The following is a 23,803-nucleotide window of genomic DNA, read 5'->3' on the forward strand; positions in this document are numbered from 1 at the left end:
TCCTTCCATCAGCGTCAGATATGTGGCCAGACTTATTACAGATGGAGCTAGTTACACTTTCCTGCTTGGTTTTGCATCTTCTTTAAGTCTTGTCCACTGGCATGTTTTAAGGATGTAAAATGTGTTGTGCTGTAAGCCAAGTAATGATTTAAACCTTGAAATTACCTGGTTAGAGAAGGGGGCGTTGGACAGATGCACAAAATCTATAGCATGGTTGTTTATCATTTCTTCTTCCTAAAAAATTTCCCATTGAGAGATATTTCAGTAGATTCTCTAACATCTTAGAGAGCATTTCTAGCACTAACTGTGGCTTTCTTTTCACAGATTCTCTAACCATGGCACAGGTAGAGAAACGAGGGGGTTTGCTCAGGAAATCTTCAGCCTACAAAAAACCACTGAAGGAAAAAGTGGTGCTGATGTATGATGAGATCTTCATGGTAAGGCCTGGAGCCCTGACATTGGGCACAGGTTGACTCCTTAGTTTCTTGTTCCAAAATGAGAAATAACCTCACCTCTGCCTGCTACCTTCTAGTTCTTCAGAGGGAGAAAGAGAGAGAACAAGGGTGAGGGTGAGCTCTCTCATGGTAGAAATTATGATCATGTGTTAATTAATATAGATTGTTATTATGTTGTTCTTATAGACTGTTGCCTTGAGCTGGGTAAAACAATTGAAAGGAGGGAGGAAGGCTCAGGAAACTTCTTTTCTGATATCTATAAGACTTTTCTTCCTTATGATTTTTTTTTTTTTTTTTGGCTGTGCCTCGTGGCATGTGGGATCTTAGTTCCCTGGCCAAGGATTGAACCTGTGCCCCCTGCAGTTGAAACGTGGAGTCTTAACCACCGGCCCGTCAGGGAAGTCCCCTTATGATTCGACATAAGGACCTTTCTATCCTAGATGTCCCTTGAATTTCCTTTTGGCTCTAGAATTCTATCTAATTCAGATATTTTAAAAAGATGCACTATTATATTCCATCTCAAGTTGTTAGTGGACAGAACAATTGCTTAGTTAGACTATCTCATCTTCCAATTCTATGAGAAGACGGAGGAATTATTAGCAATTAGATTAGGGGATTTCTTTGGGTCTTCAGAACTGCTTATTGACCATGGTCCAAGCCTGTGTTGTAAAATGTACCCTATCAGGGAAGGTTAGAGTGATTAGAAACCCTGCAGATGTACTTGACTTCTGAAATCCTGGTCATTAGTAGTACATGTAAACATTTAAAACATGTAATACTTGTAAAAGGAGTTAACCATATCTTGTGTAAATCTTGTGGACTCTCTTTCCTAGAAGGAGGATAATGATAATATTTACCCTACCTGGCTCACTGGGCCATTGTATTTCATGTATGTGAATGGGCTTTGAAAACTGAGCAACATACAAATACAATGGGGATGCATCATAATATGACTAATTGACTCAGATGGCTAGGTTCACTTCTCGCTAAGAAGAGAAGAATTTGAGGGAGATTCTTGAGTTCCTACTATGTGCCTGACATTGTTCTAAATGCATCACCAAATACATTAGCTCTAATTCTGACAAGAATGCTGCAAGAAGGCTATGTTTTTACATGTGCCATGTAAAAGAGCATGATAATGAGAAAACTGGCAGTCACAGCTAGAAAGTGAAGGAGCTGTGATTTGAACCCTAGTGTCTGACTCCAGAGTCCTTACTTGTTCAGTTTTGCCACATGGCCTTGGATAAATAACTTGATCAAGTAAAACATCTAATTCTTGGCAAGCCTTAGAGACAAAGTTTGACATGCCGACAGTTAATACAGAATTGCCCAGGGCAGTATAGGTGGCTATACAGAGAAAATGAGTGGTTATTAGGATCCTATTAGGGCTCTTTCTATGTTAAGTAATAAGCTTGGTATACATATGACTCCTGCTTGAGAGAGCTTTGAGCATGGGAAATGCCAGCTCCATGAATTCCCTGTTTCATATATAAACAACAAAATGATATTACAGAAGTGTGAGGGTCAATGTGTGGCCCCTCTTGGGGAGCAGGACTTGAGAGAAAGGGATAGAAAGAATTCACTAAATGAGAACCTTATTAGAAGGCCAGAAATGTTGCTTCTTTATGTCATTCTCAATTAAAAAGCCAGAGGAGATTCCTAGGATAATATCTTCTTATTTGATCAGAAGTTCTTATCTAATGAAGACATTAGTTCTTGGTAGTAATTTTAAAAGGTCAATTTAAGGTAAGGTGATAGCAGGCAATTGACATACTGGTTTTATGTCATTAGCTTTCCTGTGAAGTAAGGGTTCTCTTTTTCTTATTTCACTCACTAACCAGAAGCCTCTAACTTCCTAGAATTTCTGTTTGAAAATTATTGCTAAGAAAATTTGGATTTTAGCACCATAATTTTGCTAATTACGGACCAATTTGAAGTAAGAAAAGAGAATATTACAGGCTCTGTACAGAGGACTAAATGCATACGGGAGGGCAAGTAGAAGCAGGATGTTGTAAAAATCATGGCAGTATTACTTAGATGATCTGGGTTCTGGCTCCTGCACTTGTGTAAGTCTTGTGGACTCTATTTCCTAAAAGGAGGATAATGATAATATCTACCCTACCTGGCTCACTGGGCCATTGTATTTCATGTATGTGAATGGGCTTTGAAAACTGAGTACCATACAAATACAATGGGGATATATCATAATATGACTAACTGACTCAGATGGCTAGGTTCTTTTCTTGCTAAGAAGAGAAAGATTTGAGGGAGGTTCTTTGAGCCATTTAACTTTTGGTGCAGGGAATATATATCCATGCACAATGTCTTCCATTTGGGAAAAGAACCCAAAAAACTTGTTCCCCATTATAGCTGTTTGGAATGACCAAGCATTTTCAAAGTTAATTGTGAAAGGTAAGGTTGATTATGTGTAGTGACCCTTTCAAATGTGTTCTTAATGCTTTGGTGTTAGCTGGGGGTATTGAATATACTTATCTTCTGGTTTCAGACAGAGGACCCTAGTAAGTGCAGTCCTCGATTTTGGGAGGAGCTCTTCCTTATGAAGGTAAGACTTGTTGGCACCTGTGGATTTTCCTGGTAACTGAGATTGCCTTCACATGTGTTCTAGGTGCTGCAGTAAAAATGCACTCAGGCCCTTATTGTTTCCTCGTTAGGTGAATTTAGAGTACCTAGAAGGCAAGCTGGAATCTCTTGATGGTGAGGAGTTAATGAAGATCAAGGAAAATATTAATTGCTTATTTCAACACTGCATCCAGGCTCTGGGAGAGGAGCATCCAATTCGAGTGGTCAATGCATTGCAGGTACAAGGCTGGGAGACTGGGGAAGTCTTGTTTAATAGGAGAAAGAAATTGTAATACATCTATTGGAACTTGAGGAACCTAAAATTGCCCTTAGGTTTGAGGCTTGCTTTCTTTGTTTTTTCTTTGTTTCTTTAAGTAATCAAACATCTATGCCATGTTTGTTTAGCCATCTTCCTGGTTAAACAAATTGACGCCTATAGTAGTTATCTTGTCCATTTTATAATTTGATCTAATGCCAAGGAGGATTGTTTGACAGAATTTTTATTATTACTTGAGGACAGGAAGAGAGAGAGAGGAAACTCTGGCAAGGTTGATTAGTCTACAGCAAAAATCAGAAGACTTTCTTAATTAAATAAACAGTATTTTCTTAATGTGAGGTTTCAGAAGGTCCTTGACTCCCTGAAGTTACATGTAATATTTTATGTGTAAATGTACGTTATGTGTATATGAACATTTTTTTTGGAGAGAGGGCTTTTGTCAGATTCTCAAAAAGGTCTGCAACTCTAAAAACATTAAGAATCATTATTCTTTTTTTTTTTTTTTTTTTTTTTTTGCGGTACGCGGGCCTCTCACTGTTGTGGCCTCTCCCATTGCGGAGCGCAGGCTCCGGACGCGCAGCCTCCGCGGGCATGGCTCATAGGCCTAGCCGCTCCGCAGCATGTGGGATCTTCCCGGACCGGGGCATGAACCCGTGTCCCCTGCATCGGCAGGCGGACTCTCAACCACTGCGCCACCAGGGAAGCCCTAAGAATCACTATTCTTAATGCTAAGTGGCATGATCGTGAGGATTATTCATTATTCTTGAACTACATTCATTATTTCTTGAATTACTGTTACGTGCTAAGCATTGAGCTGGTGGGATACATTATAGGCTTCTTGAGGGCAAAGACAGTATTATTCAATACTTTGTTCCTAGTGTGTAGAACAGTGCCTGGCAAATAGCATTCTAGAAGTAAATTTTTTTGAATGAATGATGGGCAAAATTTCTAGAGTTTATAGTCTAGTAGCTCCAGTGTAGCCTAGATTGGGCTGAGTATTTAGGGTAGTGATTGACAAGCTTAGAATATGAAGAACTGATGACAGCATAAAGGATTTTGTTGGAACTTTTGGTAGATTGGGTTTAAGTTTCTAACTTACAAGTTGGACAGATCACTTTGTGAGCCCCAGTTTTCTCATCTGTAAAATGTAGAAATTACCTCTTGAGTTGATGCCCCAGAGAGAAGGACCATGTTTATCCTGTAGCTTTGTTAACCCTTGGACAGTAAATTCTACATTTCGAGCATCACAGTTGTAGTGACTCATTAATTGAAAGTTGAAATGAAAGTTGGAAATTGTACTTCCTGTAATTATAGTGGCTTACTGTGGGGGCATGAATTATAAACTGATTTTAGTCCAGTGAAAATAAATTGACATTAAGCCACTTGGTGACCCATAAAAATATAGTACATTTATTATAATACCTGATATTTATTGAGCTGTAACAAAGTTAAGTTCCAGGCACTATTCCAGGAACTTTAACAAAGTTCCAGGGAGTATTCTAAGTGCCTTACAGTATTTATTCACATAGCCATCACAACATCCCTATGAGGTTAATGCTATTATCATTCCCATTTTATAGCTGAGAAAAATAAGGCACTGAAAAGTTAACTAATTTGTCCAGGCTCACACAGCTAGTAAGTAGTGGATGGGGATTGTAATGAATTTTTAAGATTTGAGTTGATTGGTTGTTATCATATAGGGACCTCTATAGTTATTAAAAATGGTAAACTATTATGTAAATTCTAAAACTAATGTTAAATAAAGGAAAGCTCCACCAATCCCATGATTCAAACTCAAGAACTGTTTTTTATTTTTATTTTTTTGCGGTACGTGGGCCTCTCACTGCTGTGGCCTCTCCCATTGCGGAGCACAGGCTCCGGACATGCAGGCTCAGCGGCCATGGCTCACGGGCCCAGCCATTCCGCGGCATGTGGGATCTTCCCGTACCGGGGCACAAACCCGTGTCCCCTGCATCGGCAGGCGGACTCGCAACCACTGCGCCACCAGGGAAGCCCCCTGTTTCTTATTTTTGAATATCACCTTCCAGTCTTTGTCTGCAGTGTAATTTTTAAAAATTGGATGGCCAGAAAATAAAAAAAAGAGGATGACAACAGTTTCAGTTGCTGTTCCTCTTTTCATTTTTGGATTTTGCACATATTAAGACCCAGACTGTGTTTTGGAGCTCAGAGAATAGAGCAGTTGAATGTCAGCTGTGTAAGGAGAAGGTTCTGAGGTTGCAGTGTGAAGCTACTGATCCAATGCCCTTTGCATTTTGAGACTTCCTTTCTAGAAAGAATTCTTTCTCTCATCTCTGCAGACCTTGTGTGCACTCATTCGAGGAGTCCATCAAAAAAATAAGTCTACCTCTGGGTTTGACATTATCAACATGCTGATGGGCTTTGACAAGGCGGAGCTGTGCATGAAGGTGAGACATAAGCTGTAGATGTGCCTGTGGATGTCTGCTTCTGACAGCTGTTCATGGATCATCTGCAGACAGTTAGATGCACTAGAAGATTTGGACTCAGACATAGATGATTGAATTTTTATTCTTTTTAATTTATTTTTGGCTGCATTGGGTTTTTGTTGCTGTGCGCTGGCTTTCTCTAGTTGCGGCCAGCGGGGGCTACTCTGTTGCGGCGCGCAGGCTTCTCATTGTGGTGGCTTCTCTTGTTGTGGAGCTTGGGTTCTAGGCATGCAGGCTTCAGTAGTTGCAGCACATGGGCTCAGTAGTTGCAGCTCATGGGCTCAGTAGTTGCAGCGTGTGGGCTGTAGGGCACACGGGCTTCAGTAGTTGTGGCTTGCGGGCTCCAGAGCACTGGCTCAGTAGTTGTGGCTCCTGGGCTCTAGAGCACAGGCTCAGTAGTTGTGGCACATGGGCTTAGTTGCTCCGCGGCCTGTGGGATCTTCCTGGAGTAGGGCTTGAACCCGTCTGCCCTGCATTGGTGGGCGGATTCTGAACCACTGCACCACCAGGGAAGTCCCTCATATGGTAATTCTATGTTTACATTTTGAGGAAATTCCAAACTGTTTTCCAAAGTGGCAGTACCATTTTACATTTTCCCCAGCAATGTGGGTATGTGTATGTGTATGTGTGTGTGTGTGTATGAAATGTCTATTCAAATCCTTTGCCTGTTTGTAGATTGAATTATTTGTCTTTTTATTGTTGAGTTGTAAGAGTTCTTTATATATTTTGGATACAAGTCCCTTATCAAATATCTGATTTGCAGTATTTGTCACTATCTTGAACGAATGTTGTTCATAATATGAACTTTGAAGAACCTGTCTTCTCTCATTCACTACATTTAAAATAAAGAAATCTGTATGCCAAAGAATCCTTACAGTGATTAGTTTATTTTTTAAAAGTTACAAATATGTGGGACTTCCCTGGTGGCGCAGTGGTTAAGAATCTGCCTGCCAATGCAGGGGACAAGGGTTCGGTCCCTGGTCCAGGAAGATCCCACATGCCGCGGAGCAGCTAAGCCTGTGCACCACAACTACTGAGCCTGCGCTCTAGAGCCCGTGAGCCACAACTACTGAAGCCTGCATGCCTAGAGCTTGTGCTCCACAACAAGAGAAACCACTGCAATGAGAAGCCCGTGCACTGCAATGAAGAGTAGCCCCCACTCACTGCAACTAGAGAAAGCCCATGTGCAGCAATGAAGACCCAACGCAGCCACAAATAAATAAATAAAATAAATAAATTTATTAAAATAAAAACGTTACGAATATGCAATTAGGAATACACAAAGATTTAGTACCTGGAGTCAGTTCTTTTTTTTTTTTTTTTTTTTTTAAAGATGTTGGGGGTAGGAGTTTATTAATTTTATTAATTTATTTTTGCTGTGTTGGGTCTTCGTTTCTGTGCGAGGGCTTTCTCTAGTTGTGGCAAGCGGGGGCCAGTCTTCATCGTGGTGCGCGGGCCTCTCACTATCACGGCCTCTCTTGTTGCGGAGCACAGGCTCCAGATGCGCAGGCTCAGTAGTTGTGGCTCACAGGCCTAGTTGCTCCGCGGCATGTGAGATCCTCCCAGACCAGGGCTCGAACCCGTGTCCCCTGCATTAGCAGGCAGATTCTCAACCATTGCGCCACCAGGGAAGCCCTGGAGTTAGTTTTTAATTCTAACCTTTTACAGTCTCTCTCTCTCTCTCTCTATATATATATAGTAAAATCCCTAATATCTTTTTCATTCTTACAGTTTTCACTACTGTCTATATACTGCTGATTACTAAGTCTCTATCTTTAGCCTTAATTCCTCCTGAGTCTCAGACCTGTTCTCTTTAAGCACTTGCTGAATATACCCACTTACACATACCTAAGTACCTCTTGTTTGGCATATCCAAAATGGAACTCATTGTTTTCTATACTTCTGTTCTTCCTCATTCATTCTGTGTCAGAATGGGGATACCTGTCTTCCCAGTTCCCCAAGCCAAAGACCTGAGAGTCACCCTTGACTCTTTCCTATCCCTCATCTTTCATATCCAGACTATCACCGTGTTCAGCTAATTTTACCTCAGCTCATACTTCTCATATCTGTTTTTTTCTATTTTTCCTCTACTGCCAAAGTCCCCATTATCCCTGAACTATTGCAGTGATGCCTTCATTCTTTTGACAAACATTTGTTATGCTCCTCTGTGCCAGGCATCGGGGATACAGAGGCAAATAAGACATGGCAACCCTCCTCAGAAAATTGATAGGTTAGTCTTCTTTTGTCTCCCTCTCTCCAGCCTTACCATCTTTAAATCTGTCATCCACGCTGACAGCAGAGTGATGTAACTTAACACTCAAATCTTTCTTGCTTAAAACCCTTCATTAGTTTCCTATCACTAAAAGGATAAAGACCAAACTCCCTCATTAGCTGTATAAAACTTTTATGATCTTCTTTCTATTTATTTCTCAAATCGCATCTCTCATCACTGTGCCTCACTCTTTATACTTCTATAATAACAAACTGCCTGTATTCCAACTGCATGTCCAGGGCCATTTCATTCTTCATGTGTCTTTGATCATGCTAATGCCTGTCTAGAATTCCTTTCCTCCTCAAGTTTTAATTAATTCCTACTGATTTTTCAAAATACAGCCTGTCCCTGAGGAGTCCTGGAATAGGTAACTTCTGAGCTAATTCCCTTCCTCCATATATATTACTGTCATAGTAACCATTAAACTGTTTATTTGTTTTTCTCTCCTGTTAGACTAAAAACACCTTGAGAGCAAGGGTCATTGTCTTATTTTTTTCTTATTTTCTTTGAAAGCACAATATTTAGCGTATAGTAGACTCTTACTACATATTTGTTGAATTGACCTGAAGTAGCTTATTTTGAACCTTCACTTGACCTTCCAGCACACTAAATCCTTTTTTTTTAAGATTTATTTATTATTTATTTATTTATTTAATTTATTTTTGGCTGTGTTGGGTCTTAGTTGCAGCATACGGGATCTTCGTTGAAGCATGTGGGATCTTTCATTGCGGTGCACAGGCTTCTCTCTAGTTGTGGCCTGCGGGTTTTCTCTCTCTAGTTGTGGCGCGCAGGCTCCAGAGCGCGTGGGCTCTGTAGTTTGCGGCACGCGGGCTCTCTCACTGAGGTGCGAGAGCTCAGTAGTTGTGGCGTGCAGGCTTAGTTGCCCCATGGCACGTGGGGTATTAGTTCCCTGACCAGGGATCGAACCAGTGTCCCCTGCATTGTAAGGTGGATTCTTTACCACTGAACCACCAGGGATGTCCCGCTAACTCCTTATTCTCCGTTCATTTTCCTCCTTTATTTAATGTAAACTATTTCTTTTTTTCTTCCTTGTAGTATCTAAAGGTTTCATCTTTTGACTACATTGGATAAAACAGTTAGTTGTTAGTACAAGTGTTAAACTCTAATCACATTGTCTAGTAGAAGCGACCAGGATGGATATGAGCTAGCTTTGTTGGATAGTGCATATGGCCAGTGAACAGCTAGTAGTGATGTTATCTCTTTGTTGTTTGTTCAGTGTGCCTGCATCAAGTGATATGCTTTCTTATCAAATAATGAAACATATCTAGCAGTTTAACCATTATTATTAACCTTTAACTTAATCATTTGTTTAATTTATTATTTAAAATTTATTTAATAGAATTTAATTTTATTTAGTTTATTATTGTTTTTAATTTGTATATTATTTAACTGTTATTAATCTTTTAAAAATTTTCATTCTAATCCGAAGGTTTATATGAGGGTGATAGGCTGCAAACATTCATTTGCTGGAATAGTAAATTCTTTATTTTTCTGTGCGGTTGTTCTAAGGCATTTTTCCCAAAATAGCTAGACTTACTTAGAAGTCTTCCTTTTTTATGTCTAGTCTTGCAAGGCCTAGGCCTAAGGGAATGATATGGTTGCTTCATTTTATTTTATTCACATTACCCTACATAACGTAACCCTGTTTGACAAAGACATGGTGGAGATGTTCTTTGATATGGTTTAATACTTAGTGGTTCTCTTTCTCAGAACTTGATGGAGAGTTTGGATTCATTGCTTTGTGCAGAAGGTTCTGAAAGTCTGAAGAGCTTATGTCTGAAACTTCTCCTCTGCTTAGTGACTGTAAGTAGCTTACCTATATGTTTCTTTGTCAAGGGTGTAAATTGACAGCAGGGGCAAATTTGAATTCTTGAGCCCAGAGTTAGAAAGGAAAAGAGAAAAAAAATCTCTACTGGGCCATTACATCACTCTGTTGTGTTTGTGTAGAAGGAAGTTATTTGTATGGGCTTTCGCTTCCTAGAAGTTGCTCTTTGGAGCAACTGCTGACATTTTTAACCTGTACCAGTCTGGATTGTTAGATTTTGCCCTTCGTCAGGTCTCATTTGGAAACAGTTTTTGTGATTCTGAATATTTTTATTTGTTCTGACTTTGATTTTATAGCTGGAAGCTGGCCTGTACCTTCTAGTGGGAGGAGGGTAGGGTGTTATTCATTTACTTCAGGTGGTTTCCTTTCCCTGCCACTGCTTGAAGACTTCTGGATCATAAAGTTCTTCCTGTGCATCTGGGGAATGAAACCCAAGAAACTGTTAGGCAAATGCTTTTGTGAGGGTATGAGAGAAACAATGAGAAGTTCAAAGATTTAGGAAGTTTTAATTTGCTAATTTCTTACCCTTCTAGTGTCTTGTCTATTCAGGCTTAGATGGCTTTGGGAGTGCTTTAAGATCTGCTAAGTATCTAGTAGAATGTTTTAACATTTCTGTTTCTCTTAGATACTAGGTGAGGAGATATGCATGAGATATCAGAGTGTCTTAGTATAGACTTTAAATAGCCTTTTATTATATTCAGGTGACAGATAACATCAGCCAGAACACTATCCTGGAGTATGTAATGATCAACAGCATATTTGAAGCAATTTTACAGGTAGGTCAGTTCCCTTGTCACCTCTTTCTTTTTTGGGTAAACCACCTCCTCAAGCACTCTCACCATTTCTGGTTCTGGTTACAGATACTTTCCCACCCACCAAGTCGTAGGGAACATGGGTATGATGCCGTAGTCCTCTTGGCTTTGCTGGTGAACTACAGAAAATATGAGGTAAGTGGGTCCCTTAATGGAGAGCTGCTACCTTTCTACAATCTTCCTAAATGTGGCCACTCCTAGAGGATTTTGCTTAATGTAGAAGACATGTTCTTGGTAAATGGTTTATAGATTAATTTTGATAAACCAATTCTAGAAGTCCTATGTTAGATGCCTGCGGTAGAGGATATAGCTGTTTAAAGGAATCCTGTGGTGTAACTTCTAAAAAAGTGAGTAAATCTCTCTTAATGTAATGGTTCCCAAACCCAGCTTATCATTAGAATCACCTAGTTATCTTTTAAAAAATATTTATTTATTTATTTGGCTGCGTCATGTCTTAGTTGCGGCACACGGGATCTTCATTGTGGCGTGCAGGCTTTTCTAGTTGCAGTGTGCAGGGGCTACTCTTTGTTGCAGTGGCTTCTCTTGCTGTGGAGCATGAGCTCTAGGCGTGCAGGCTTCAGTAGTTGTGGCTCGCGGGCTTCAGTAGTCGTGGCTTGTGGGCTTAGTTGCTCCGTGGCATGTGGGATCTTCCTGGACTAGGGATCGAACTCGTGTCCCCTGCATTGGCAGGCAGGCAGCCAGCCACTGCGCCACCAAGGAAGTCCCTCAGTAGTTACTTTTTAAAAAGAAGATATTTCTGGGCCTTACTCTTTATTTTATTTATTTATTTACTTATTTGTCTGTGCTGTGTGGCATGTGGGATATTAGGTCCCTGACCAGGGGTCAAACCCATGCCCCCTGCAGTGGAAGCACAGAGTCTTAACCACTGGACCATCAGGGAAGTCCCTGGGCCTTACTCTTTACACACCAAATCAGAGTCTCTTAGGGGGTGAGACCTAGATATCTTTCTTTTTTTTTTAATATCTCCTTTTGAACGTGATGATCAGCCAGGATTGGGAACCACTGACCTAATGCATCTATTTTGAAATATTGGACTTATATATTGGATTTCTGCAATGCAATCAATCCACTTGTATAAATATCAGCTGTTGGTTTGGGGGCTCTTTCTGATTTTGATGGGAGTTGAAGACAGAGCCTTATCCATATTAATTCTGGAGTTCTTTTTGCCTCTGAATTAGTCAGGGATAGATTTATAGGTTTTGAGATAAAGAGGTGAACTCAGAGATTTATACTTGGATTGGTGCATCTACTTGATTCCCCTCAAAAGGTAGAATACACAGAAAAAGAAGGGGGCCACTTAGGGAAGACCAGGACCTCACTGGGGATTGCTTTGTAGGAATAGGGAGCACTTGACACTGGGTCCTGGACACTAGGAGTACTTTACTGAACCCAGAAGTCAGGAGCTGCACTGAGGCAACTTGACTTTCTTCATTTAATAAGTAGCAATACTATGAGAAATGGGCCAGCTGGAGGGAATGTTTTCATTTTTGAGCTTCTGGATCTTCACTTAGTGATTTTTGATATGATTACTAGCCAGGTCAAAAGTGATGGGTAACATAAAATATGGAGCTTATTCTTATAAATAGGGATATGAAAGAAAGGCTGGCTGTGAGAAAGGAATACTTAAAGAGGGACTGGAATATGTGGAGCAATGTTAACGTGTTATAAATCCCAGGAGTTGATTGCTTTCATTGTCTTGGAGGAACTGACAAATGGTGTACAGAGCTACTAATAAATAAGTAATTTATCACCAACACCTGTTTTGCTGGTGCTCTGGAAGGGCAGGCATGGTAGCCATTTTGATCTCTGTCATGTGTAATAGCCTCTGGGGCCTTATTACAACAGCAGGAAAAATAGCTGAGGAAAAATGCTGAAGGTAGTTAAAGCGAGTTATGTGTGAAAGGAAAGAGCCATCATCAGTAATGAATATTTTTGGAACATTCTGCTGGATGTAGGCCACTCTGAGGCAATGGCTTGGCTTCTCTAAATGTGAACTGAGCCCTGGTTCAGCCCAGTAAGACTTCCTGAAATGTCAGCCTGAAAAATTGGACATGGCCAAGGAACTGGAGAAAATCATATTTCTTGAGTGGGGTATGCATCTCTAGTCTGTCAGAAACCCCAGAAGAATTAATACAGTAGGCGAGGGCAAGCTGGTAGGCATAATTTATCTGGGCTTTGCAGCTTTTGATATGTCAGTCACCAGAAACCATTAAGGAAACCTGGTGACCATGGAGCAGGAAGGTTTTTGATAGGAGCATGAGGAATTCCAGATGAACATAGCAAAACCAAAAGCTGGTGAAGTTTTATGCAAAATACAAGAGGGTGTGCTAGGGGGAACAACATTCTAGTTACCACCACAATCGATCCCATGACCAGTGGGGTAAGTTGTAACCTTTCCAGAAAGGTGCAAAGAGCACCAGAGAGGCTTGGTGTCCAGCTAAACACAGAGAAGAGAGATTAGGTGTTGGACTTAAGGAATGGAAGTAGTTCTTGCTCACTTCAAATAATGCATTCCATTTTAGTAATTTCATCTCAAGAGATAGAGGAGGCCAAAAAAAAAAAAGGTCTAGGGAAGAGCAATGAAATTTGTTCAGTATGGTTTAGATCAAGTAAAGGCTGGACCCTATTAGAGTGATTCTGTGAAGGCTGACTGAGTTGTAATCCTGTCTTGCTGATGAAAAGTAGATTGCCTTGAGTTTTTTTTTTTTTTTTTTTTTTTTGCGGTACGCGGGCCTCTCACTGTCGCAGCCTCTCCCGTTGCGGAGCACAGGCTCCGGACGCGCAGGCTCAGCGGCCATGGCTCACGGGCCCAGCCGCTCCGCGGCATGTGGGATCTTCCCGGACCGGGGCACGAACCCGTGTCCCCTGCATCGGCAGGCGGACTCTCAACCACTGCGCCACCAGGGAAGCCCTGCCTTGAGTTTTAAAACATGACCACAACAGGTATATAGTGTTAAGGAAAATCAGTGTCTGACAGAATAGAAATTTTCACAGCATTAAAATCTTGGCCTTCTGGGTTGGCCAGGTCTTCTGAGATGAAGTGACTCAGCCCCCAACTGCTGCCCTGAACATGATGTTTCCCAGAAATTACAAAATTGTTTATTATGTCCGGTTGTACGTTGTTCCTTCTCTTTTTCTTTCTCTCTCTCTTTTTTCCCTACAGATCTTCCTTTGACTGAGATAAAAATGTCAAAGGAAAAAAAATATAGCTACCAATAATCGAGCCCTTATCATATGCCAGATACTGTGCTAAGGATTTTACTTGATTTAAGTCTCATAGCAACCCCAAGGAAGAAAACATTTTTCCCCATTTTACAGATGAGAAAATGGAGCTTAGGTTTATTAACGTGCCTAACTTGTCACAATAAGTCGAGGATCTAGAACTCAAATCCTTGATTTTAGCCACCTTGCCTTTTCCTCAACTGTTGCTAATGCATAGGCTGTTCTTGGTCATCAGATGGTCCTTATTATTACTTAAGACAGTCTACTTTTGGGAAGGTGATAACTAGGACTTTTCAAAAATTGTGCCAAGAGACAGTGGCCTGTTCTTTCTACTGTTGTTTTCATTTGATGGCATCTCAAGGTCAGCCTACTGCTGATTTTCAGTTCCAAGGATCCACTTGCTTTGGACGTTGTCTGAAGTCTGTAGCGTCAGCAGGATTTGACTGTTAAGTTATAGGAAGAAGTATTGAGAGCCTTCCTCTGTCAGATCAAGTAACGAATGGAGTGAGTTTTACCTCCTTGAATTGTATTGTAGAAAACCTTGTAAACATTCGGGCTGTTAAAAAAACAAAGCTTCTCCTTCTCTATTCCCAGTTAGCATTCGAAAGATGCCCTCAGAAACTTGATTAATAAAGTCTGTGGGGCGGGGGGGGGGGGGGGGGGGGGGGAGGGTGTTAACCTTTCAGTTGGGTTTCCAAGCTTCTCAGTAATGTTTTCTTGGTTGCTGTAAGAACTGCCAATCTGAGAACTATTGTTTCTAGCTTCCCCTGGGTTAGAATTGGTGCCTGATCTGTAGTAGGTCTTTCCTCACATACTACGCAGGGGTTGTTTTCAAGGTGAGCACGTCATTGGTTCTCATCCCACTGGTAGGAGATGGCCCAGTTGCTTAATGAGTTTAAATGTATATATATTTCCATATGCTGCCCAGCTGAGATTGAATCTGGAAAAACTCAAGAAATCTTCCAATATTTTAAGTGATGGGACAATCATTAAACCCCAGTGTCCTGACCAGATTGTAGTTTGGGTAATTACATCTTTTTTTTCAGTTCCCCTGCAGTGTTATTTGGGTATTGGATCTATAAATGGCCTCTCTGGCTGTTAAGCAGCTGCCACTTTCCACCCCCAAGGTGGCTTTGTTTTACGGGTGGGTGAATCAGTCCTTGGATATAGTTTGTGGAATGGTTAGGGAGCCTTTGGGATGAGTGTCAGTTAGCAACTTATAAATTCGTGCCTTATGGCAAGGGAGCTTTTATGCACCCCAAAAGACAGCTGTCCCTATAGACTCAGTAAATTATTGGCAGGATAGGACAAAGTGAGTGTTGTGGAGCGTTCACTTACTTCTTAGAAACAAATAAGAGGGAAAGATGGGAGAAGTGGCAGACATAGGCCTGAGCTGATTCAGTCTAGAGGAAAATGTGGGTAGAATAGAAGTGTGTGTGTGTGTGTGTGTGTGTATCTGTGCATGCTTGGTGAATGCCCATGCACACTGAGAGATTTACTGGAAATGGAGGAAGTCACCTGGCAAGATAGTTGGGCATAGGTATTAGGAGCATCACTCTAGAGAGAGCACCTTATGGAAGCATTTTTGTGAACACTTTGTTAAATAGCTAATGGGTTCTTAACTAGGTCACACTCACCTGGAGTCTCTTCTCTTGTTTAATAGTCTGTGAATCCTTATATTGTGAAGCTGTCTATTGTGGATGATGAAGCCACGCTCAATGTGAGTATCTGGATCCTTGTGTGTTGTTTTAATTACTTGCCTTTGGTGGCCTTACTTTTAGTAGATATTTAGAACAGAGAGTAGAGAGCTATTGTGTTAATTTCATCTGGCTATAAAGAGGGAATAGGTATTTCTTTTTAGAGCATCAGTGCTACTGTCTTACTGTTTTCTATTTTCTCATCATGGAAGGAAGGTGTGAGGGGATATTTGCTTGCTAATCATGATGAAATAGTCAGTTATATTTCATGTTGTAGTGTGCTGAGGTTGATTATCCTACAGAGTCAAGAAGTTACATTTCCAAGAATAAAATTTAGATGGTATATCAAATCACCATGATGTACACTTTAAATATCTTACAATTTTGTGTGTCACTTATACCTCAATAAAGCTGAAATTAAAAAAAAAAAAGAAAAGCTTAGATGACTCAATGTTGTGAGATTTCTTCTTGTAGAACCATCCAGATTATATTTATAGCCTGCCTTGGTGAAGCTGAAACATGGAGGACGATATATATCTGCTACGTATATCCATGGAGGTTTGGGAAATAACATCTGATCTCTGAATATAGGGAGGAAGAAGATGACCAGGTGTCTGGCTTTATTCTCTTTCCATCTTGCCCTCTTCATTCTTCTAATTTCTCTTCTGAAAAAAAAGCACACATGATTCATCCTTGTGGCCTTAATTGATCTTTGTGATACGCTTAGCAGTTTCTAGGGGGAAAGTTGATAAATTAGTATTTATTGGATGCTTCTTCCCATTACATTCCTGTTTTCCTGTGGCCTGAGAGTAGCTTGTCTTTGTTTTTAAAAATAAATTTATTTATTTATTTATTGTAGGCTGCATTGGGTCTTCGTTGCTGCGCACGGGCCTTCTCTAGTTGCCGTGAGCAGGGGCTGCTCTTCGTTGTGGTTGCGTGGGCTTCTCATTGCGGTGGTTTCTCTTGTTGTGGAGCACGGGCTCTAGGCGTGCAGGCTTCAGTAGTTGTGGCATGCAGGCTCAGTAGTTGTGGCTCACGGGCTCCAGAACACAGGCTCAGTAGTTGTGGCGCACGGGCTTAGTTGCTCCGCGGCATGTGGGATCTTCCGGGACCAGGGCTCGAACCCGTGTCCCCTGCATTGGCAGACGGATTCTTTTTTTTTTAATCAATGTTGGGGAAGCAATGACAGGTTCTTCATTTTTTTTTTAAATTAATTATTTAATTTTACTTTTGGCTGTGTTGGGTTTTCGTTGCTGCACCCAGCCTTTCTCTAACTGTGGCGAGCTGGGGCTACTCTTCGTTGCGGTGTGCAGGCTTCTCATTGTGGTGGCTTGTCTTGTTGCGGAGCATGGGCTCTAGGTGTGCGGGCTTCAGTAGTTGGGGCTCATGGGCTCTAGAGCACAGGCTCAGTAGTTGTGGCGCATGGGCTTAGTTGCTCTGCGACATGTGGGATCTTCTTGGACCAGGGCTCGAACCCATGTCGCCCGCATTGGCAGGCGGATTCTTAACCACTGCGCCACCAGGGAAGTCCCTGCACCTTCATTTAATGTGGGACTCGTCACTTTTATTATGGGTTGTTTTAGAGACATTCGAGAGCTTTTTGTTTGAAGATTCTAACTCACTCTTTTCTTTTGAGGTGAAAATTATCCCAGTGAAATTGTCAGTGGTCTGAGCTGGTCTGTTTCATCCCTTGTTACTCTATTTTAATTGTATCTGGAACCCTTAAGTAAGATAATTAGATCAGAAAAATCTTTCCAAAGAAGTTCCTTTTGATCCTTTGACAATGTCTCTCAGAATTCCTGTCCTTGTTGCCTACTTTCAGGTAGAACTTCTTGGGCTTGGACCATGGCGCTGTAATTAGTGTTTTCTGTGGTCTAGTCATAGTATCACCAACAGCCCCTTATTTCACCTGTGCTATCTTTTTTTCTCTCTAGGGAATGGGGCTTGTGATTGCTCAAGCTTTATCTGAGTATAACAGGTAAGTCCACCTTTCCAGAAGGGAAGGGTCTAATTTTCGTTTGAATTGGTTGAGTACGAAACAGGTTTGTTAAGAGTTCTTGGGTGAACGTCTCTTACCTATCCTAGAAGAGTATTTAGAGGTACAGCTGCTGGCAGATGCATTTGTTCTAGCTGGGCTTGATGGCTTTAGCAGCAGTTGTTTTTAACACTGGGGAGAAGTAGCCACCATGTTAGTGTCCATCTTTTGTTTAAGCAACTCTTACATTCAAACATTCTTATGCAACCTTTGGTATTTTATTGCAGAGCATTTTAACTAGTTTTCCAGCCATAAGCAGGCTCTTCCATTTAGCCCAATGTATCATATAAATACCATTTTCTATGTAAAAAAGGTTGTGAAACAGTGCTTTTTGTATGCTTGAAAAAAAAGAAAAGAAAGCACTGAATTAGTTCTAGTTTGACAGATACTTCTTTTTCATCAGTAATCAACTGCAGCTTCCTAGAGTCCCTGTCTGTTCTGGGGGCTCTTTTCATTGATGCTTGCTTTCCCTCTTGCTGGGAATGGGGAAGGATTTGGTATTCAGTGAATGGAAACCAGAAGTGTATCTAATCCTGGCAAGGACCAGGCAGGATCTTTCTTACTCCTTTCCAGACTTTGCTTATACACGATTGGGTATTGGGATTTCAAATCTGTCCCATCTCCACAAATAGTTTAGCTCACAGATTTCCCTCCTTTTCCTTCAAAAACAAACAAGATTTTCACTGTTACAGCCTTAATTTTACTGTCACACTTTTCAAGTAATAGTCTGTTTGGGAAATAACTGGATCAGCCATATGTTAGAGCAGTTTCACACTTTTGCAGCTTGCTTTCTAAGACTCTCCCGAAGTAGCTGGGCATTTTGGTACACGCTACCTCAAGAGCAGATGGGTGCCTCTTAGCTTGCAGGGGAAACTGCAGTGGCTGGGTTGTCATAACGCTTTTGTTTTTTGGAGTCAGTGAATTCTGCGAGTGAGCTGCTCTGATTACCACTTGGTATGCCAAGGAGAAAGACACGTGATAAATAATACTAAAGTTGAATTTAGTTATTTTTGTTCAGGCAGTATAAAGACAAGGAAGAAGAACACCAAGGCGGTTTTTTCTCTGCTTTAACAAATATGGTAAGTCCTACTTGTTTTTTCTCTCCTGCTCAGAAATATATGAGATCTGCAGGGGTAGACAAATTTAGACTCAGAAGTTTATTTTATTTTTTGCGGTACGCGGGCCTCTCACTCTTGTGGCCTCTCCCGTTGTGGAGCACAGGCTCCGGATGCACAGGCTTAGCGGCCATGGCTCACGGGCCCAGCCGCTCCGTGGCATGTGGGATCTTCCCGGACCGGGGCACGAACCCATGTCCCCTGCATCGGCAGGCGGACTCTCAACTACTGCGCCACCAGGGAAGCCCCAGAAGTTTATTTTTATTTCTAATATTTATTTGGCTGCCCTGGGTCTTAGTTGTGGCACGCAGGCTCTAGTTTCCTGACCAGGGATTGAACCCGGGCCCCCTGCATTGGGAGCATGGAGTCTTAATCACTGGACCACCAGGGTTAGAATTTTTTTTTTTCCAATTAATCAATTCAATTTTTTAAAGACAACAAAAACAAAAAAAGCGTTCATATTAAGCCAGACTTCTGCTTCCTAAAGAGTTGGCTCTGTTTGAAGACTGATGCTATGGAACACAGAATAGGAGGATTTAGATCCAAGTCCAACCCTGAGTGATCCTTGGCTGTCTGCAGTGGCCCCTTCATCTCTTGTAGTTGTTCCTGGATTCGAGGGATTGGTGCAGTGATCTGAGCCACTCATCTAAAGGCTTAAGGTCTGGGCTGAGAGGTCCATAGTTTAGGAAAGTTATTGGTTCAGTTTGCAAGACTCCTGAGCAAGGTATCTCAACCTTAGCACGATAGGCACTTTAGGCCAGATAATCTGGGACTGATTTTTAAGATATAAATCTAGGAGTCTTGGAACTTAGATTCAGAAAGTCTGTCTTCTTGGGCATTAGTATTCAAGTAATCAGCCCTAGAGCAAGACAGATTTTGAGTTCATTGCAAGAAACAGCAGTCCCCCCATCTTGTCCCCCAAAAGGCAACTTTTCCCCCACAATATCTATGCCTTCTTCATTCTCAGAGCCTACTGTCAAGGAAAGGACTTGATAAACTCTTTAACTCTGAAGCACAAATGGCTAATCCCTCAGATGTCAGAGCAGTGTGAGTGCTGTATTGGTGTTTGATTAGATGAATTAGATATAATTATATTGCTCCCAGGGACCTTTACCTTCTAGCCAAGAAGAAAAGGTTTTCTACCAAATAAATGAAGCTCCAGCTGCATGGTTTTGGGCATCAATAAGTAGGTGGAAAAGGTATTCTTAGATGGATGGGCATCTATCTCAGTGCCTCTGATATCACACATATTGGAGGCAATCTACTCCATTTACTTATTCAACTGCCCTAGCTAGGTCACAAACAAAAGGTTTTATGATATAAAAGATGGACGGTAGGTTTCATTTAGACAGTTCTGGTCTGAAACCTGGATATTCCCCCAAAGATGGCTCTGTGTTGGATGAACAACCTGCTTTCCTTGTTCTTTGTGAGTTAGTTCCTGACTTCAAATAAGCAAATTCAAGGGCAGATGCAAAGTGATGAGGATGATTAGGTTGCCGTTTACTTGTTGTCAGTGGTTACTAAACTTACGCATTAAGAAGGAGAGCTGGACAAAAGTAGTGGGATTGTTTTTTTGCTTTTTAAAGTCCCTTTAAGTAAAGACAAGTTAGGGGAGCTCTCATTGTTTCATTTATTACTTATGATTATTTTAAGATCTTCAAAGTGAGCTGGTTTTGTTGTGTGTGACTGGTGGGCCAGGGTTCCAAGCAGCTTGTTTTTTGACTGATTAAAGGCTTGTAGGCACAGAGCACCTCTCACTTTTCCCTGCTATAACTCTGCAATTCCCCTTTTCTTCCACAGGTGGGCAGCATGTTCATAGCAGATGCCCATGAGAAAATCTCAGTGCAGTAAGTGGCTGACGTCCTTGTGCGGTGACTTGAACATTAGTGTGGGCTCTCACTGGATATGAAAGTGTGAAACGTTACCTCTGCTAATCTTTTATAGATTCAAACTTTTTTGGTGATTTATCAACTGTTTCTTGAGTTTTAAACAATAATGGAACCTTAGAAAACTCTGCTTCAGTCACATGTAACGAGCCCCAAGAAGCTGAAAAACGGTTCCCAGCTGTCTCTGGAATGAAATGAAAGAGGGCTTGGTGTCTGAGCCAGTTAAAGACTTAACTGGATTGGGGTAGAAGAGCGAGAGGGGGAAATAGTGAATGAAGTAGATAAGAACTAGTTCTAAGGAATTAAAGTTAAAGCTCTGACTGTATACCCTTTACATAAGCCCCAAAAGGAAATAAAGGGAGCATTAGAAACTCAAAGGGATTTATAGTGAGGAGCTGGAGTGAAATCTTATCTTGAGGGTTATACTCTTTTAACTTCTTCATTATAAGAGACTCTCCAATTTGTTCTCTTTTTCTTTAGAACCAATGAGGCCATCCTTCTGGCACTTTACGAAGCTGTTCATTTAAATCGGAACTTTATCACAGTGTTAGCCCAGGTTGGTTATGTTAAAAACTTCAATTCTTTTTCTCCCTGAATTTCATACATGGCTGTGCCGTGTAAACCCTACTTTGCATTGGTGAGTGGTAGTTATAAAGAGTTGCCTCAGTTGCCTTTGCTTCATGCTCTCCTCAAATAAGTGTGTTTCCATCTGGTGCTGAAATGGAGCTGATAACATGCAAAGTTAATGGTCTTGACCAGTTTACTGATTCAGCTAAACAAATGAGATGAGATTACTTCATTTTGCTCACCGGAAATCCCTTGGTATTATCTGCCCATATGGATTTTTATAACAGGCTTTCTGCTTTCTAAACCTCTGTGGAATTACAACCGGAGATAAAATAGGCCACGTCACTTATCTTATTATCTTACCCGTGTCCAAAGAAGAAGAGTACAAAATATCTTGTGCAGCGTAAGGTTAGCTGTTAACCAAAAAAAAGAAAAAAAGTTTACAAATATTGAAAGCAGAAAGTCATAGAATCCTGAGTGCTGGATCACTTGCCTAAGGGATAGCCTCGGTAGTTGGTACAGAAGGGAACTTAAATAGGTTGAAAACTTGAGTGATGCTCATGAAAGCTGTCTTAAAAAATTGATAAAGTGTTTTTATTTTAAAGCCAGACTGTTTAAAATATATATGAAGGTTTCTTTTACAGGAAAGTTTGCTTATGCTTTTTTCTCAAAGGGCAGATGAGTATGGGATCCACTGAGTTTCAATAACAAAAAAAATAAGGTCAAAAAGCAGTGTGCTGGTTTGAGGGTCTGGCTAAGAGGGACTTATCATTTTTCATGACTGATAACATGAGACTTTACCCACTATTCTCAGGGTGTTCCTTGTCTGCTCTTTGAATTCTGTAACTGATTTTAAAGGAAGAAGTGAGATGGGTAAAATCTGGTAAAGTTGTTGGGGAAGAGAAGGGAGTAGCCACCACTCAGCCCAATTTTCAAGAGCTGATGTGGCAGGGATGGCTAAGGAAGGTAAGGGAAAGAGGAGTTATCTGTTTTGGTCCCCAGTGGATGTCTCACCCATGTCTCTGCCTCCCAGCCCCACATGCTCTTGTTTGTTGTGAAATGGGAAGGCTGCCCTCTGCATAGCTCTTTTTATAGTACCTGTTATCTCCTTGGCTCACCTGCATTTATTAGTCAACTATGTGGTCATTAGAACAGTCTGTAGATATGTTTTAGGTTGATCTGATAAGAATAGTCCCTTCTCAGATAGGTTCAAATAGGACAGCAAGTGCCCTTTTGTGTGTGTGTGGAATAATTCTGTGTTTTTTGTTTTGTTTTGTTTTGTTTTGTTTTTTACATGGGCCTCTCACTGTTGCGGCCTCTCCCGTTGCAGAGCATAGGCTCCAGACCGGGGCACCAGCCCGCATCCCCTGCATTAGCAGGCGGACTCTCAACCACTGTGCCACCAGGGAAGCCCCTATCCCAGTTTTTTATTCATATGATTCTGCAGAAAAACTTATGTAATGGGAACTTAGTTGCTTAAAGAAAACTAGCCTGCAGAGCTTCTCATTAGAGTTTAGCAAGCATCAACAGTAATCAGGTACTCATAGGAACTAAATGTAGAAGCAGTCCCTCCTCAGTGAGCTTTCTGTCTAATTATGAGGCCAGGAATACCAGAAAGGATAAGCAGAGGATACCCAGAACTGGATTTTCTCTTTCTTACCCTTATCTGGCTCTCGTTCAGAGTCATCCAGAAATGGGCTTGGTGACAACCCCCGTCGGCCCTGCTCCAGCAACCCCAGCCACACCGCTGGGGACCACGCCGCCCTCCTCTGATGGTAAGTCCACCATCTCCTTTGTTTTCTTGACGAATATGATCTTGAAACTTTAGGGGTGAGCATAGTTCTTTTGGTTTTTTTGTTTTTTTTAACAAAAAGCACAATTGTTAATTCTTTTGCTTAAGAAATTATCTGAAGAACTGTCCTTCAGGATTCATGAAGCTCCAAAGAAAAGTCTGGAAAAGAGAGTCAAATGCTTTTTTCTGTAAAGAAGCTATATAACTCCAGCTTGTCCTCCTCAGGGAATGGTTGTAGAATCATGGAATGCTAGATTTAAAAGGGAGCTCAGAGGTCAGTGATGTCCGTCCTGCCAAACTGTCAGGGTACTTGTGAGGCTCAGATGAGATGTTTTATGAATATCTTACTAAAATAAATGTAAAATAGTAATATTATCTCTTGTTATCATTTGACAAATGAGAGAATTGAGGCCAGAGAAATAAGAGGTTTGCCTAAGGTTAGTGAGAGTTGAGACTAAAAACCACAACATGGATCAGGGCTGGGACCATGCCTGTTTTGTTTACCACTAATTGCCCAGCATAGTGCCCGCATGGTCACTGCTTAGTAAATATTTGTTGAATAAATGGATGAGAAAGTGAACCTGGGATTTGCTCACTGTTATGTGTCTGCCAGGTACACCCAGTTAAAAAATGACAAGTGCATAATAATTGGGAGTTTGCTGGGTGTTTAAGACTTCCCTCCCTAAAAAAATAACAAAAAAATCTCCACTTACCACTGGCACTTAAGAAAAGGGTAACAGAAAAGAAATAATGAATTTTGC

At 41.1% G+C, this 23,803-nt stretch overlaps 1 protein-coding gene across 1 annotated transcript in view; it reads left to right on the forward strand.

The window, feature by feature from the left end:
* Positions 1 to 23,803, forward strand: part of ARMH3 (armadillo like helical domain containing 3) — a 166,894-nt gene that overhangs the window by 17,379 nt on the left and 125,712 nt on the right. Inside the window, exons 2-14 of the mRNA XM_082854900.1 lie at positions 325 to 437; positions 2,962 to 3,018; positions 3,128 to 3,274; positions 5,631 to 5,738; positions 9,781 to 9,873; positions 10,597 to 10,671; positions 10,756 to 10,842; positions 15,614 to 15,670; positions 17,582 to 17,625; positions 18,701 to 18,761; positions 20,598 to 20,644; positions 21,164 to 21,239; positions 22,932 to 23,025. Of these exons, the coding sequence (XP_082711026.1) occupies positions 336 to 437; positions 2,962 to 3,018; positions 3,128 to 3,274; positions 5,631 to 5,738; positions 9,781 to 9,873; positions 10,597 to 10,671; positions 10,756 to 10,842; positions 15,614 to 15,670; positions 17,582 to 17,625; positions 18,701 to 18,761; positions 20,598 to 20,644; positions 21,164 to 21,239; positions 22,932 to 23,025 (1,048 nt within the window). The 5' untranslated portion in view covers positions 325 to 335. The remainder of the gene's footprint in view (positions 1 to 324; positions 438 to 2,961; positions 3,019 to 3,127; positions 3,275 to 5,630; positions 5,739 to 9,780; positions 9,874 to 10,596; positions 10,672 to 10,755; positions 10,843 to 15,613; positions 15,671 to 17,581; positions 17,626 to 18,700; positions 18,762 to 20,597; positions 20,645 to 21,163; positions 21,240 to 22,931; positions 23,026 to 23,803) is intronic.

Source organism: Leucopleurus acutus, assembly GCF_964270905.1.
Source record: "Leucopleurus acutus genome assembly, chromosome: 14".
NCBI classification, from domain to species: domain Eukaryota; kingdom Metazoa; phylum Chordata; class Mammalia; order Artiodactyla; family Delphinidae; genus Leucopleurus; species Leucopleurus acutus.